This window comes from Anabrus simplex, chromosome 10 (genome assembly GCF_040414725.1).
Source record: "Anabrus simplex isolate iqAnaSimp1 chromosome 10, ASM4041472v1, whole genome shotgun sequence".
NCBI classification, from domain to species: domain Eukaryota; kingdom Metazoa; phylum Arthropoda; class Insecta; order Orthoptera; family Tettigoniidae; genus Anabrus; species Anabrus simplex.
Window position 1 is genome coordinate 43,288,134 of NC_090274.1, and position 18,882 is coordinate 43,307,015.

At 42.3% G+C, this 18,882-nt stretch overlaps 1 protein-coding gene across 1 annotated transcript in view; it reads left to right on the forward strand.

The window, feature by feature from the left end:
- The window catches only part of LOC136881791 (uncharacterized), a 954,543-nt gene that overhangs the window by 510,853 nt on the left and 424,808 nt on the right, over positions 1-18,882 (forward strand). Inside the window, exon 4 of the mRNA XM_068229324.1 lies at positions 14,446-14,579. Coding sequence (XP_068085425.1) covers positions 14,446-14,579 — 134 coding nt within the window. The remainder of the gene's footprint in view (positions 1-14,445; positions 14,580-18,882) is intronic.

Sequence of the window (18,882 nt, forward strand, 5' to 3'; positions counted from 1 at the left end):
TCTGCCAGATCTCAGTGAATTTAACCATTGCAGCACGACCTAGAAAAATACCTCTTTTAATCTCTATTTCACAGCTCCCCGTGTAAAAATAAGTACAAAATAAAAATAATGAAAATAAAGACAAAGAAGAATGAAAATACATAGAAAATAACGATCTAAAGTACAGTGTTAGAAAAGTTTTTAACACCACCCTTTCAAATCACTTTATATGCCGTCGCTCTTATACTTCTATTTCACATTTCTATTAATTAGGCACTAATCTACATTACAATACAATGATTTTGGTACAAGGAGAAGTAATCTACGTAAAACGGATTAATAGTTATATTTTTTGAACATTTTGCACATTCTTCAAATAAACTTAATACAATCAAATCCGTTTATTGCGATATGGCCTTTTACGACTTCTGCGATATAACGGCGAAATCTAAACGGTCACGTCTAAATCCTATATAACCACTAAACTTACCCCATGGCACTAGAGCCTTGAAGGGCCTTAGCCTACCAAGCGATCGCTGCTTAGCCCGAAAGCCTGCAGATTACGAGGTGTCGTGTGGTCAGCACGACGAATCATCTCGGCCGTTATTCTTGGCTTTCTAGACCGGGGCTGCTTTCTCACCGTCAGGTAGGAGTGTACCTCGAACCAGCCCTCACATCCAGGTAAAAATCCCTGACCTAGCCGGGAATCGAACCCGGAGCCTGCAGGCACGCTACCCCTACACCATGGGGCCAGCCCTAATATAACCACTGTATTTAAAAAGTATCTTAGTAGGGCATCGCTTATTCGACATATGGTTTAACGACGTATCTTGATCCCCCTGTGGGTGTGGGGTGGTAAGAAAAATACCCACGGTATCCCCTGCCTGCCGTAAGAGGTGACTAAAGGGGGCCCCACGGGCTCTGAACTTTAGAGCGTGGGTTGGCGACCACGGGACCCTTAGCTGAGTCCTGACTGCTTCCACTTACTTGTGCCAGGCTACACACTTTCATCTATTCTGTCCGACCTTCCTTGGTCAACTTTTGTTCTTTTCTGACCCCGACGCTATTACGTTTCCGAGGGCTAGAGAGTCTTTCATTTTCACGCCCTTCGTGGCCCTTGTCTTTCTTTGGCCGATATCTTCAGTTTTCGAAGTGCCGGATCCCTTCCATTTTTTCTCTCTGATTAGTGTTATATAGGGCGGTTGCATAGTTGTACTTCCCCTAAAACAATAATCACCACCACCACGACGTATTTTGATCACAGAAATGTTTCGATTGTAACGTCCAGTGTTGATTTTTGTTCGTTACGTATTTGGGGCTTGCTCACAACAATGTAACGGGCGAGTTCGCCGTGCGGTTAGGGGCGCGCAGCCGTGAGCTTACATCCGGGAGATGGTGGGTTCGAACCCCACTGACAGAGACCCTGAAGATAGCTTTTCCGTGGCTTCCCTTTTTCACAACAGGCAAATGCTTGCTGGGGATGTACCTTAATTAAGGTCACTGCCGGTTCCTTCCCACTCCTAGCCCTTTCGTATCCCATCGTCGCCATAAGACCTGTCTGTGTTGGTGCAGTGTAAAGTCAATTCTTATAGACAGCAATGTACCGCTTATTATTGTAGACTTCAAATTAGTCTGTTGAATAGTGAAGACTGTGAAGATGTCTCAGAATAAAAGTGTTTAATATTTAAGAAAAGTCACACATAATTTTATGGCGATTTGAAAATGGGGAAGCAATAGTCAGCATCCCGAACGAAATGAGTGTATCACACTAAAGATTTCTAGTTTGGAAGGACAGTCTCTTTTCGAAGAAAATTCTTTAAAAATCAAGCGGGCCAGATAATCTGAGCACAAAGATATTGAAGAATATTTACTGCCATGAAGCCTCCGTGGCTCAAGTGGCAGCGCGTCGGCCTCTCACCGCTGGGTTCTGTGGTTCAGATCCCGGGCACTCCATTTGTGCTGGCAAAGCGGAGGCAGGTACTCCGGTTTTCCGTCATCTTTCATTCCAGCAACATTTTCCAATATCGTTTCATTTCATTTCATCTGTCAGTCATTAATCATTGTCCCAGAGGAGTGCGACAGGCTTCGGCAGCCGGCACAATTCCAAACCTCGCCGCTAGATGGGGACTTCATTCATTCCATCCCTGACCCGGTCACTGGCTGGAAAACTGGTTGTAGGTTTTCATTAATGAATACTACAAGATTGGAAACATGATCCAAGACATTATGATCCAACTTTTAATTTCTGCCATTCTACATATTTACAGTTTTAACTTTTAAGGTCCCCCCTCTCCTTCCCCTTTTCTATAAGGTCTTTAAATAATATGTGATTTTATCCTGTGTAGCTGAAGAAGAGAATCCATATATTCTCCAAAACATGTACTCTAATGTATAATGAATCAAGTATTTTACACAATTGACTTGGTACTGTATTGATTAGGGCGGATGCACCAACATAACTAGTTAATACCAGAAGGATTAATGAGTCGCGATTAAAATCCCCGTCCCGACTGGGAATCGAACCCGGGACCCTCTGAACCGAAGGCCTCAGCACTGACCATTCAGCCAAGGAGTCGGGCTGTCACCCCCATCAAAACGCACAATAATTAGAACTGAGAAACTTGCAAATTGGAACAGATATTCATTCATAAGGAGAGGAGTTAGTGTTTGAAAGAATTTTACCAAGGAAAGTGCTCGAGAAATTTCTGTCTTCTTTGAGATCATTTAAGAATAGACTATGTAAACAATTGATAAGGATCTGGCATCTGGGCGACTGCAGTACTACAGTCGTAATATTGAAGGATGCGTTCTGGCAGTTCTTAGATGGAGGTCCGTTTACTGGCTGCCTGGTTGGGGAGAAGGGAATAGGGGGTATCATTGCCATGGAAACGTGGGCGGACCCACTGCGGTTGCCATGGAGATGAGCCTGCTGGCCGGCTCGTGTTGCTTGGAGTTGCCAAACCTCTCACTTCTGAGTTACGTACAACAGAACATAGCGGTCTGAACGAACGGACGAGTGAGCCGCAAGTGAGGGGAAGGAGAAAGGAATGTGGCAACACCGTGCAATGCTCCTCCATCCATCCCTATCTGTCAAAACGCTTCTTTTAATGTTACGGATATAAGTACTGATGTGTTACATGAGGCGTCCCTGAGGACTCCACTGTTGTCATACTAGAGACGGGGAATGCTGATGTTGCTGCAGGAATTGTTTGTAATAACCCACGAAACATGAAATAGAGATGTTGATGGTTAAAATGTTGGATACATGGGAACTCCTGTAATAATCGGTTCGGTGTTACCTGCTGCCCCGGACCCCCTGTGGATGGGGGACGCAGACGAAGAATACACCCACGGAGTCCCCTGCCTGTCGTAATAGGCAACTAAAAGGGGCGACCAGGGGATGATTGTATTAGAACCATGAAACTACTTGTGATTAGTACCACCACGTGGCGAACACCAGGGTCGCTTCTACTTGCGCATAGTACCACTATGTTCGGTACAAACTAGGTTTGTGATTACCGAGCTCGATAGCTGCAGTCGCTTAAGTGCGGCCAGTATCCAGTATTTGGGAGATAGTAGGTTCGAACCCCACTGTCGGCAGCCCTGAAAATGGTTTTCCGTGGTTTCCCATTTTCACACCAGGCAAATGCTGGGGCTGTACCTTCATTAAGGCCACGGCCGCTTCCTTCCCACTCCTAGCCCTTCCCTGTCCCATCGTCGCCATAAGACCTATCTGTGTCGGTGCGACGTAAAGCAACTAGCAGGTTTGTGATTAGTAACCACTTCAGGAGCGACACTATGTTTTTGGCTTGCCTATGATTAGTACCCACTATATGAGGAACACCACGGGATAGTGCGGGTCCCTGTGGTTAGTACACGTATGTGATGAACACCATAGGTTTGCGTTGCCTGTAAATGGCGCCGCAATGTGCGAAACACCATAGGTCTGTATTACATGTGCGAATTTCATTACCTGTGAGTAGTACCATAATGTGTGGAATACCGCGAGTCTGCGCTACTTTTGACTAGTAGCGCGACATAACAAATACCATGGTTCTGCTTTCCTAGCGATACGTACCATTATGAGGGCCCGATGACTTGGGTTTTGGACTCCTTTAGACTACAAGCATCATCGATTTGGTATTATGCTATAGAAGCAGTCCCTTGGTCAGTAATACTATTGTTTTACGTTAGTTTCTGTGAATGTTAGGTATTACGGCTCGGATCCACTGATTGTTTCAAATTCATATCCATCCCTTCATTCTTCGTCCTCATGTTTTGAATTCTGGTCAGTGAAGGATTTTGGACTTTTAATTCATTACATTTCGTCTCATTTCGTACCACTAGGAGCCGATGACCTCGATGTTAGGCCCCTTTAAACAACAAGCATCATCATCAGCACGTCCTACCCGATGTAAACAAATACAGGTGGAAACATCGTATTCTGATTGGCTGTCGGCTCTGCAACGTTGTTCAACCAATATTTATTTATTTATTTATTTATTTATTTATTTATTTATTTATTTATTTATTTATTTATTTATTTATTTATTTATTTATTTATTTATTTATTTATTTATTTATTTATTTATTTATAATAGAGAATGTTTGCATAAATCAAACAGTTCGGGTAAGAGTAGGACAGAATTTGCCGGAAAAAAGCAAAATTGTTAAAGGGGTTAGACAACGTTGTTGTATTTCACCAACATTGTTTAATATATATACTTTGAGGAAATAATTCGAAGTTGTTATCAAGGTAAGCAAGGTGTTAATGTGGGAGGAAAGAATATTGAATGCATGTGATTTTCTGACGACAAGGTGGTCCTAGCAGAAACTGAAAAAAATGTACATCATACACATACATACATACATTATCATTATAGACTGTTATGCCTTTCAGCGTTCAGTCTGCAAGCCTCTGAGAATTTACTAAACGTCGCCACAATCCTCGATTTGCAACTCGTGTTGTGGCCTCATTTAGTTCTATACCTCTTATCTTTAAATCGTTAGAAACCGAGTCTAACCATCGTCGTCTTGGTCTCCCTCTACTTCTCTTACCCTCCATAGCAGAGTCCATTATTCTCCTAGGTAACCTATCCTCCTCCATTCGCCTCACATGACCCCACCACCGAAGCCGGTTTATGCGAACAGCTTCATCCATCGAGTTCATTCCTAAATTAGCCTTTATCTCCTCATTCCGAGTACCCTCCTGCCATTGTTCCCACCTGTTTGTACCAGCAATCATTCCTGCTACTTTCATGTCTGTTACTTCTAACTTATGCATAAGATATCCTGAGTCCACCCAGCTTTCGCTCCCGTAAAGCAAAGTTAGTCTGAAAACAGACCGATGTAAAGATAGTTTCGTCTGGGAGCTGATTTCCTTCTTACAGAATACTGTTGATCGCAGCTGCGAACTCACTGCATTAGCTTTACTACACCTTGATTCAATCTCACTTACTATATTACCATCATGGGAGAACACACAACCTAAATACTTGAAATTATCGACCTGTTCTAGCTTTGTATCACCAATCTGACATTCAATTCTGTTGAATTTCTTACCTACTGACATCAATTTAGTCTTCGAGAGGCTAATTTTCATACCATACTCATTGCACCTATTTTCAAGTTCCAAGATATTAGACTGCAGGCTTTCGGCACAGTATGCCATTAAGACCAAGTCGTCAGCATAGGGCAGACTGCTTACTACATTTCCACCTAACTGAATCCCTCCCTGCCATTTTAAACCTTTCAGCATATGATCCATGTAAACTACGAACAGCAAAGGTGAAAGATTACAGCCTTGTCTAACTCCTGTAAGTACCCTGAACCAAGAACTCATTCTACCATCAAATCTCACTGAAGCCCAATTGTCAACATAAATACCTTTGATTGATTTTAATAATCTACCCTTAATTCCATAGTCCCCCAGTATGGCGAACATCTTTTCCCTCGGTACCCTGTCATATGCTTTCTCTAGATCTACGAAACATAAACACAACTGCCTATTCTTCTCGTAGCATTTTTCAATTACCTGGCGCATACTGAAAATCTGATCCTGTACATCATGCTGGAAAAATTGAACAGATCGTGTGAAAACTTTGGTATGAAAATTAACAGAAAGAAGACTAAGACAATGATCATGAGTAAGGAAATGGATGTAACAGCAAGGATAGTTTTCTGAGGTGAAGAAATAGTACAAGTATCTGCATAGCACAATCAGAAGTGATCTATATTGTTTGGATGAAGTGCAGAGCAGGATCCACAATGGCCAAGGAAGCATATATGCAATTAAGGGTACTGATAAGTGGATCTCTGAATGTGGATCTTAAGAAGAGGTCAGTGAAGTGCTTTGTATGGAGCGTTGTTCTTTATGCGTCTGACTGAGACTGAAATGAAATGTCGTATGGCTTTTAGTGCCGGGATATCCCAGGACGGGTTTGGCTCGCCAGGTGCAGGTCTTTCTATTTGACTCCCGTAGGCGACCTGCGCGTCGTGATGAGGGTGAAATGATGATGAAGACAACACATACACCCAGCCCCCGTGCCATTGGAATTAACAAATTAAGGTTAAAACCCCCGACCCGGCCGGGAATCGAACCCGGGGCCCTCTGAACCGAAAGCCATTACGCTGAGCGTTCTGACTGAGGTTTGGCCTTTGAGATGGGAGGAAGAAAGAAGATTGAAATCTTTTGAAATGTAGATATGGAGAAGGTCAACTGGAAAGAAAAAAATAAGGAATGAAGAAGTACAGTATTGGAAAGAGTAGGTGCAGAAAGGACGATAATACCAGAAACCATTCAAAAGAGAAAGAAGAATTGGTTCGATCACTGTTTAGCAAGGAAATGTTTATTAACACAGGCATTGGAAGGAAAAGTTGCAGGGAGAAGGTTGAGAGGAAGAAAGAGGTATCAGACGATGGACGGTGTGAAAATTAATGGAAGATACTGGAAGACTAAAGGGATGGCAGAAGACAGATCAGCTTGGAAAGTGCATGCGAAAACCTGATGATAGAGAACTGATGATGATGATGATGATGATGATGATGATGATGATGATGATGATGATGATGATGATGATGACGACCCTCTAGGGTTGGTTTATCCGTCGGACTCAGCGAGGGATCTCACCTCTACCGCCTCAAGGGGCAGTATCCTGGAGCGTGAGACGTTTGATCGGGATACAACTGGGCCTGTCATACTGAACAGGGGCTTCTGGGGGATGGGAAGATGTATAGGCAAGGAAGAGGGAAGAAAGCGGCCTTCGCCTTAAGTTGCCATCCCAGCATTTGCCTGGATAAGAAGTGGGGAAACCACGGAAAACCACTTTCAGGATGGCTTAGGTGGGAATCGAACCCCTCTCTACTCAGTTGACCTCCCGAGGCTTACTGAACCCTGTTCCACTCCTCGTACAACTGTTCAAATTTCGTAGCAGAGTGGGAATCGAACCCGGGCCTCCGCAGGTGGTAGCTAATCACACTAACCACTACACCACAGAGACGGACAAATGTTAATTTTAAATTACAATTTCTTTTCGCCACATACCAACAGGAACCGAAAACAATAATCTTGTCACAATTTAGGTTACTTCTCTCTCAGGAAGTTGGCGACCATCCTGGAATAATTATTCCTATTTTACTCTTCCTATATCATGATTTCCCGGCACGACGGAGGACATCTTCGGCATTTCAAAAGACTGAAGTAGGAAAAAATTCTTCAGTGTCCCACCTTTCGGCAGCAGAACTAAACAAACAGAGTTTTTTAAGTTCAGAAACACGCAATACCGATTCTAGTTTTTGTTTTCTCCATCTATCGGTGTTTGAAATGTGCCATTATTCCTGCCGTATTAATGCCTTGATTAGATTTATCTCACTAAGTTTAACAATCTTCAGTTAAAAATGTTCAATTGCTCCAATCTGATTTCTTGTAACTGGTATTCGATCTGCTGTTTTCTTCTCCACACAATTGAATCATTGTTTATTCAGCATTTAACGTAATTCTGCTCTGCGGGGTTTGGTATTTCATACAAAAAGCTTTACTTCAGAAAGTTTATTTAGTTTTCCTAACCATACATTTTCTTACCAAATATTATCTACCTTTTATTTCCCTTGAAAGGTACCATTACCGGTATTCACTTCTCCGAAGAGCAATTCATTTTTCGTAGCACTGCCCAGCGTACTACAAACGACCTCTGTTGGTACAAGTTGGCATACAGATCATCTCAGCTAGCAACCAGTGTTGCAGCGCTTTCTAACGTCGGCTGCGTGAACTGCGTGATGCTGGCGCACCGCCGTCTCGATCCTCCTATACTGCCTGCTCTATGCGAGCCTTTTTGCGACTACGCTGCAACAAAATTTCTCCGCTAGATGGCAGACATAGACGCACAATGGTCTAAACTTATTCTAATGACGACAGCCTACAAAACACTATGCAGTATGGTCATATGTTCACTGAAGCTCGTAAAATACATCAGTAATATTAAATATCGGCAATATTACCTGCACGAAGTCGCAGTTGGCCTCTTCATGCACAATTTAAAGATTTTCCTGCACGAAGGCTTGGAATGGTACCGTACTTTTTGTGTTCTTGCCAACGCAATATCAAATAATAGAGGTCTTACGAACTTGGTTAGGATAATATCACTAACATTTTGCTGATGTTCTTTGACCTCACACTGTAACAAAACACATTCTGAAAGATTTTTAATATTTGTTTTACGTCGCACCGATACAGATGGGTCTTATGGCGATGATGGGATAGTAAATGCCTAGGAATGGGAAGGAAGCGGCCGTGGTCTTAATTAAGGTACAGCCCAGAATTTGCCTGGAGTGAAAATGGGAAACCACGGAAAACCAACTTCAGGGCTGCAAACCGTGGGGTTCGAACCCACTATCTCCCGGATGCAAGCTCATAGCTGCGCGCTCCTAACCGCACGGCCAACTCGCCCGGTATTCTGAAAGGGAAGACGTCGCCAGTCCTCGTATTACGCTCATGCGCTTGAAGGACTTCGACAATAGGGCACATCTGTTTAAACGAACTCCTGGAGATGCTTCACCAGAGCAACAAAACTAGGTTTTGGGTATCGAACTCCTCCTCTGTCCTGATGTATAATCAGTTCCATTTAGAGGTGTCGAAGCTCTAGGCAGTGAGATGTTGCTGACACAAATGCCACACTCCATCCTCCCTTCAACAACACGAACCTAGTACCCGCAAGCTAGGATTTGATTTCCTGTTTCTAGTTTGATTGGAATATTATCGTCTGGATATCTGAGGTTGTCCAAAATTTCTAAACATGAAGGCGTTTAGTGATTGTCCGTCACAATTTTTATCGCAAGGAATCCACTGTCCACAACGGCTTTAATCACCTTCTGGAAAAAAAATCCGCAGCCTCTTTCCAGTCATTCGACCGGGCCAGGAAGGAATGAATTAAGCCCCCCATCTAGCAGGGAGGATAGGAATTGTGCCGGTTGGCGAAGCCTGTCGCACCCCTCCGGGGCAACGATTAATGAATGGCAGATGAAAGGAAATTATATTCAAGAGTGTTTCTGGAATTAAATATCACAGGGAAAATCGGAGTATCCGGAGAAAAACCTGTCCCGCCTCCGCTTTGTCCAGCACAAATCTCACATGGAATGACCGGTATTTGAAACACAGAACGCAGCGGTGAGAGGCCGGCGTCTACCGCCTGAGCCGCGGAGGCTCCATCAAATTCTGAAATAAGGTGTAAAGGCACAGATGCGAGAGTAATCTGAGGATATCCAATTACTTCCTTGCCTAGATAAAGCCGACAGCCGCTTTTCTCTCAATTCTCTTCTAGACTGTATTTCATGGAGTCGTATATTTTCTGGCTGCGAACAACCTTGCTGAGATTGGCAACATGGTATACAACAGTTGAATATTTCGGGGAAAGAATCTGAAGTTTCAGTTCTACGAAAAATATACCTTGCACGAACGGAAAGAAACAGGTACCAACACCTTAAAATCACTTTTGAAATATCTATAAACATAACATGATTAATTCATTTCACAGTTCTATTCAAAATATATCTTGTACGAACGAAAGTGACCAGACACGTTTACTCATTATACAAAATAACTCAGGTTTTCACACACATTCATGCACCAATAATACAGTGCTACACCCACACTGACAGCGAAGATTGTGCATCTACTGCTGCACTCTTACGGCGATTTGGAGAACTGTTGGTAGTCGCGCCTTCCTGTGTTAAACTAATGGTATAGAGCAGGCAGTATAAGAGGATCGAGACGGCGGTGTGCTGGCGCAACAAGTTGTTCAGGGCTGTCCAGTGTCCAATGCAGCAAATTTTACCCATTGCAATCTAGCTAGAGTGGAAGTATACAGTAACAGCCTACTTTTTCCTTCCTTCTTCCATTAAAAAAAATCATCTGCTTGTCCATTTCTTGTAAATTAAACATCGAGTAGTTTTAAATTGCCGTTATTACAGACATGGACATTCAGTCTTACAATCGGGTAACGATGCTAGTTGATGGAATGGGTTCTTGGTTCCAAGCAGTTACAGGGATCAGGCAGTTTTATAGTTCATAGTGTTCATAGTTTACATGGATGACTGGTAAGTTTTCCTGCAGTATAATTACAGTTAGCGTCTAAATACAACAAAGTGCATTATATTATTTATAATCTTTCTTTCTTTCTTTCTCTCTTTCTTTCTTTCTTTCTTTCGTAATCCGTTTACCCCCCATGGTTGATTTTTCCGTCGAACTTGGCGAGGGATCCCACCTTTATCGCCTTAAGGGGGGTGTCCCGGAGCGTGAGACTTTGGTGGGGGATGCTACTGGGGAGGGGTCCTGCTATGGTGAACGGAGGATCTTGTGGGGGGATGGGAAGATCGGAAGGGATAGACAAGGAAGATGTAAGGAAGCGGCCATGGCTAGGTACCATCCCAGCATTTGCCTGGAGGAGAAATGGGAAACCACGGAACCACTTCGAGGATGGCTAAGGTGGGAAACGAAACACTTCTGCACCCGCTTAAGTGCGGCCAGTATCCAGCATTCGGGAGATGCGGGTTCGAACCCCACTGTCGGCAGCTGTGAAGGTGGTTTTCCTAGGTTTCCTATTTCCACACCAGGCAAATGCTGGAGCTGTACCTTAATTAAGGCCACGGCCGCTTCCTTCCCATTCCTAGTTTTTCCTGTCCCATCATCGCCAAAGACCTATCTATGCCAGTGAAACGTACAGCAACTTGTAAACAAGAAACCCTTCTACTCACTTGACCTCCCGAGGCTGAGTGGACCTTGTTCCAGACCTCGTATCACTTTTCAAATTTCATAGCAGAACCGGGAATCGAACCCGGGCCTCCTGGGGGTGGCAGCTCATCACACTAACCACTACACCACAGAGGCGAACATTATTCATCATTACAAATCGATTTACTCATTGCTGAGTGTCGTGACCCCACTGGCTTTGTTGGTTACATCTAGCTTCGCCATCCCGAACGATCTTCGGTTTTCCTCAAGTTAAACAGGTGATTCTATTAAGAACTAAAAAGAAACTTTCATACAAATGTAAATGTTTTAATTTGGATCTTTTTGTAATATAATGTAAACAATTGTGTATTATACTTTTCTTTTCTAGCCTATTTCAATCCACTGCTGGATATAGGCCTCTTCCATATGCTTCCATCGTCTTCGGTCTTGAGCCACTTGGAACCAGCGTGTTCCAGCCAACAGCTTTGTCGTCGAGCCATGTCTTCGGGGGTCTTCCAATGCCTCTCTTGTGTAAAATTTGTTTCGTTGGATTGTGAAGTATAACAAATGCAGTTTGTAATATATAGATGGCTGTTTGGTCTTTCAAGGGTCTAAAGCCAAATAACTTACAAACAACATTAAAAAACTCATCGTGATGTCGCATAGTAGCATAAAGCCGCACTCACAGAATAACATTATTCTGGTAGGAAGATCATTGTGTCAAAGGAAACAGGCAATTCTGGAAAAACAACATTTTGGCCTAAGCCTCTCCTGTAATAACATCAGTTCATCGACAGTGCTTTAAAGTGTATATTTGACCTTAACTGTTCAGAGAAAGTACCCTCTCAAAATGCAAGATTTTACGAACAGTGCCTGTAAAGACGGCAAATTATTATTGCCTGCGTACCAAATATCATATATACAAATATACACATTTCTGAATGTCGTGACCTCACTGGCTTGCTATATATGTATATATAAATATATAGACAAAGGTGTGCAAGTTGATACTATTGTAATTGATTTTGCTAAAGCATTTGATGTGGTACACATGACATTCTGGACCGAAAATTGGTGGAAACAAATACTGATAAAAGGGTGGTTCTGTGGATCTGGGAATTTTTGACAGACCCGACGCATAGGTAAAGGTGGGAAGTAAATACTCCGACGAAGTTTCTATAAAGTCGGGAGTAGTATAGGGTAGTGTTATAGGACCACTCCTATTTACGGCGTTTATCAACGATTTGCCGAACGAAATTCGAAGTGAATGCAGATGAATATAATCCATAAGTGGGCACTCGATAACAAAATGAAAATACTTTTTCGAAAATGCAGTCTCATAAGAATGAAAAAGAAACATAGGCAAGGGGACTTTCAATGTTGTCTTGAATAGGACGCTCTGGTTGAGAGTGACTCATGCAAGTACCTAGAAATTCACGTAATGAGAGATCTAAAATGGGACACCCTACGTAGGAAGTGTAATTACCAAAGCGTACAAGTCCTTACACTTACGCTAAAGCGCAGCAGTTCCCATGCGAAGGCGCAGGCTATGTATCACCCATTAGGCCAGTCCTGGAATATGCAACAGCCGTATGTGATCCATACCACACAGGACTCAACGAACTTCAGATGGTACAGCGGAAGGCTGCAATATTCGTGCTTGAATCCTAGAGCTAGTGTGACAAGTACGATACTCGGGTGAGAGACACTGGGGACAAGAAAGAAACGAACACGGTTATGAACCATGTGTAATGCTTACAGGAATAAGCCAGCTTGGCGAGAGTTGAACAGTCAACTAGAAAAGTCCTTTTACTTAAGTAGGACAGATAATCCACATAAAGAAAAAGTAGATCGCGGAAAACTAACTGATAAATATTCGTTTACCCCCTGTGGGTGGTGGACGCAGACGAAGAATACAGCCACGGTATCCCCTGCCTGTCGTAAGAGGTGACTAAAAGGGGTGACCAAGGGATGATCAAATTAGAACCACGAGGCTACTTGTAATTGGTACCATCACGCAGGGAACACCATGGGTCGCTTTTACTTGCGCGTAGTACCACTATGTTACGTACCAAATAGGTTTGTGACTAGTAGCAATAGAGTGCGTTGCCGGTTTCTACAGTACCTGTGATTCGTACCCCTATATGAGCAACACCATGGGATGAGCGACACAATGGTTCTGTCTTGCCTATGCTCAGTACTCACTATGTGAGGAACACCGCGGGGTAGTGCGGGTCCCTGTGGTTAGTCCACTTATGTGAGGAACGCCATAGGTTTGCGTTGCCTGTAAATCATGCGAATATTTATGGTCATAAAATTGTGGGCTAAATCAGCATTTTTGCCATTTTTTGACGTAAATCTTGATAGGTGGGGCTATCTTATGACATGACATGGGAATGTTGATCAGCTGCCATATTGTTGGACGTGGTTCATGAAGCTACATTTTTTTTTTTTTTTTTGTTATTTCGGAACTCTTTATCTCCTCTGTGGGTGGGAGTGAAATGATGCATAATCTGTACCCCGTGCATGTCGTAAGGGGCTGCTATAATAATAATTTATTTCTAGCCGAGTGCAGTCCTTGTAAGGCAGACCCTCCGATGAGGGTGGGCGGTATCTGCCATATGTAGGTAACTGCGTGTTATCGTGGTGGAGGATAGTGTTATGTGTGGTGTGTGAGTTGCAGGGATGTTGGGGACAGCACAAACACCCAGCCCCCGGGCCATTGGAATTAACCAATTAAGGTTAAAATCACCGACCCGGCCGGGAATCGAACCCGGGACCCTCTGAACCGAAGGCCAGTACGCTGACCATTCAGCCAACGAGTCGGACAGGGGCTGCTAAGAGGGCAACAATCAAAGAATCTATATTCGCTTTCTCGTTTTGTAAGCCCAACAACATATCCATGATGCTAAGCTTTTCCGTGTAGTGGTGAAATGTACATTTATTTATTTATTTATTTATTTATTTATTTATTTATTTATTTATTTATTTATTTATTTATTGATATTATTTATTTATGTATTTATGTTTTATTTATGTATTTGTTTGATTATTTATTTATTGATATTATTTATTTATGTATTTATGTTTAATTTATTTTATTTTATTTTATATTTTATATTTTTTTATTTTTTTATTTTACGTCTTCTCTTGTTGTGCCGTATAATTTTGGGGCGAGCGAAGTGTTATTTCTGTAACTTCTAAGAGGCAGAGCTAATTCTTGTTTTGTTGCTGTGTTCCAGGGAGATCCAGGCTGCGAGTGGCGAATGGATGAATGAGTTTATCCGACGTCCCAGCCGCCGCCGTGACAATCGTGTGTACGTGCCGCCTGCAGACGTCATCAAGCGTAGCATTCGTCGTTCGTGGACAATATCCAGTTAGTATTCCTAGCAACATGGACTGGCTGCCATGTTTTATGATGTAAAGCAGAAATGGCCAATCTTTATTGGTTTGAGGGTTATCTACTAGTTAGAGCGTACTAATAAAATCAACTAATGACTCATACCAATATATCTGGGGAATGGTAAATCCTAATACCACAGAAGGGCCATGGCTTATTTAATTTTCATTTTATATAAATAGAGTGTATCTAAATATTCATAACAAGCGTCTTAAATTCTTTGTCATGGATAATAAAACTATCATTGAAGAAATAACGAAATGAAAATATCACATCATCATATTCAATTTCTATTCGCTGCTCCACCATGTGCTGTTGATCACACCCATCATTCAGTCGTATTCGTACTTCAGGCATTTCTTCTTCTTCTTCTTATTCTTCTTCTTCTTTTTCTGCTTCAACCGCTTTTCCCACACCTGTGGGGTCGCGGGTGAGAACTGCGTAGCACATGGGGATTTGGCCCTGTTTTACGGCCGGATGCCCTTCCTGACGCCAACATTATCCGCAGGGATGTAATCACTATTGGGTGTTTCCGTGGTGGTTGGTAGTGTGGTATGTTGTCTGAATATGAAGGGGAGAGTGTTGGGACAAACACAAACACTCAGTCTCCAAGCCAGAAGAATTAATCAGAAGCAATTAAAATCCCCGACCCGGCCGGGAATCGAACCCGGGACCCTCTGAACCGAAGGGCAGTACGCTAACCATTCAGCCAACCATTGTTAAATATATCTATTTCTTTATAATTACCACAAATAAGGTTCACCTTATGTGGCATTTTACTGATATCCTGACTCGACTCTGTTGAGATTGGTGTGATTTTCTTATGGATGATGATGATGATAATAATAATAATAATAATAATAATAATAATAATAATAATAATAATAATAATAATAATCGTCCGCCTCTGTGGTGTAGTGGTTAGCGTGATTAGCTGCCACCCCCGGAGGCCCGGGTTCGATTCCCGGCTCTGCCACGAAATTTGAAAAGTGGTATGAGGGCTGGAACGGGGTCCACTCAGCCTCGGGAGGTCATCTGAGTAGAGGTGGGTTCGATTCCCACCTCAGCCATCCTGGAAGTGGTTTTCCGTGGTTTCCCACTTCTCCTCCAGGCGAATGCCGGGATGATACCTAACTTAAGGCCACGGCCGCTTCCTTCCCTTTTCCTTGCCTATCCCTTCCAGTCATCCCATCCCTCCACAAGGCCCCTGTTCTGCATAGCAGGTGAGGCCGCCTGGGCGAGGTACTGGTCATTCTCCCCAGTTGTATCCCCGACCAAGTGTCTGAAACTCCAGGACACTGCCCTTGAGGCGCTGAGTCCGAGGGAGCAGCCGAACCTGTAGGGTAAACAGATGATGATGATGATGATAATAATAACAATGAAATAGCCAGAACAGGACTGTAAATTTCTTATGAAAAGACAAAGTATATGCAAGGGACCAGATCAGCTTTCAACAATCGACCGTTAGTCACCAAATATGGAAATATCGCTCAGGTAGACAAATTTAAGTATCTAGGTGAAATTATTGAACCAACAGGGTTAAATCAGCAAGCTAATAAAGAAAGAATTTTAAAACTTCAAACAGCATGCCAAATTAGTTGGAACATATACAATAAAAGGACTATATCAAAAATTGCAAAATTAGGATTTTGTTATTGTTGTTGCTATTTTGCTTAAGGTCGCACCGACACAGATATGTCTTATGGCGACGATGGGATAGGAAAGGTCTAGGGAGTGGAAGGAAGTGGCCGTGGCCTTAATTAAGGTACAGCCCCAGCATTTGCCTGGTGTGAAAATGGGAAACCACGGAAAACCATCTTCAGGGCTGCCGACAGTGGTGCTCGAACCCACTATCTCCCGATTACTGGATACTGGCCGCACTTAAGCGACTGCAGCTATCGAGCTCGGTAATTACGATATTACAACACAGTTTTTAAAACAGAAGTACTTTATGTATCAGAAACGATTATAATTGGTGGCAGATCTTGAATAAAGAAGATCGAAAAACAAGAAAGAAAATTCTTCCAGAAAATCTTAGGACCAAAGTGCGAAAATGGAATTTGGATTAAAAAGAAATCCCATCACAGATACAATCAGGAGACGATTATTACAATTGCATGGTCACTTACATAGAATGGATAATAAGAGGCTCACAAAGAACATTTTAAACTTAGTCTTAACAATGAAATATCACAATAATTGGCTAAAAGAAATCAGAGAAGACCTAAATTAAATTGGCATTAATGAAGAAACCACTCAAGATAGAATAAAATTCAGAATTTTAATTCACAATCACAAATTTTCTGTAAAGACCAGCTGACTAAATACAGGATGGACTGAACAACGTAAAAATGAACGCAGCGAGAAGATAAAGAGATATTTGAAAGAGAAGAAGAAAAACAAAAAAGTGCTAATAATTTCAAACGCACTCCTTAGCTGGGCATAACAAATCATAGTAAGGGAACAGGAAGGATTGCAACTACTATCGAGGTATCTCATTGGTTAGTATACCGGGTAAAGTATTCACTGGCATCTTGGAAGGGAGGGTGCGATCAGTCGTTGAGAGGAAGTTGGATGAAAACCAGTGTGGTTTCAGACCACAGAGAGGCTGTCAGGATCAGATTTTCAGTATGCGCCAGGTAATTGAAAAATGCTACGAGAAGAATAGGCAGTTGTGTTTATGTTTCATAGATCTAGAGAAAGCATATGACAGGGTATCGAAGGAAAAGATGTTCACTATACTGGGGGACTATGGAATTAAAGGTAGATTATTAAAATCAATCAAAGGCATTTATGTTGACAATTGGGCTTCCGTGAGAATTGATGGTAGAATGAGTTCTTGGTTCAGGGTACTTACAAGGGTTAGACAAGGCTGTAATCTTTCACCTTTGCTGTTCGTAGTTTACATGGAAGTGTCAGGGAGGGATTCAGTTAGGTGGAAATGTAATAATCAGTCTGGCCTATGCTGGCGACTTGGTCTTAATGGCAGATTGTGCCAAAAGCCTGCAGTCTAATATCTTGGAACTTGAAAATAGGTATAATGAGTATGGTATGAAAATTAGCCTCTCAGAGACGAAATTGATGTCAGTAGGTAAGAAATTCAACAGAATTGAATGTCAGATTGGTGATACAAAGCTAGAACAGGTCGATAATTTCAAGTATTTAGGTTGTGTGTTCTCCCAGGATGGCAATACAGTAAGTGAGATTGAATCAAGGTGCAGTAAAGCAAATGCAGTGAGCTCGCAGTTGCGGTCAACATTATTCTGTAAGAAGGAAGTCAGCTCCCAGACGAAACTATCTTTATATCGGTCTGTTTTCAGACCAACTTTGCTTTACGGGAGTAAAAGGATGTCTTATGAAGAAGTAACAGACATGAAAGTAGCAAGAATGATTGCTGGTACAAACAGGTGGGAACAATGGCAGGAGGGTACTCAGAATGAGGAGATAAAGGCTAATTTAGGAATGAACTAGATGGATGAAGCTGTACGCATAAACCGGCTTCAGTGGTGGGGTCATGTGAGGCGAATGGAGGAGGATAGGTTACCTAGGAAAATAATGGACTCTGTTATGGAGGGTAAGAGAAGTAGAGGGAAACGAAGACGACGATGGTTAGACTCAGTTTCTAATGATTTAAAGATAAGAGGTATAGAACTAAATGAGGCCACAACACTTGTTGCAAATCGATGATTGTAGCAACGTTTAGTAAATTCACAGAGGCTTGCAGACTGAACACTGAAAGGCATAACAGTCTAGAATGATAATGTATGTATGTATGTATGTATGTATGTATAAATAAACAAACTATACTTCAATAATGTTATAATATACAAACGATTCACACTCAGCGGCAGAAATAATACTGCAACTCCCACACACTCGAAATTACTCTGATAACAGAGCTCTTGTTTATTAAGAATGCTCACTAAAAACACAATCCCACCAAATATCTAAATAATTATAGTCATTCTAAGTTACAACAATCTGGCAACACAAGAATAAATAGTACTCCTCATCGGCTGCAACTCATATCCGAGTAAACATATTCTTCAGCAGTTTACATTTTTACACTCACAATGCTTTGTGAATATGTTTCATATTATTTTAAGTCCAATATTGGCTTGAAACATACATCCCCACTGATCACATGGAATGGCTGGGGGAGGGTGGCGCTGAGGTTCTGTGCTTGCTGTTTATCCTCTTCACGTTGTCATTCGTCTTCAAACACTGTAACTGATGTAGAAACAGTGTGGCGCTGAAGTGTAAGATTCTCAAGAGGTGT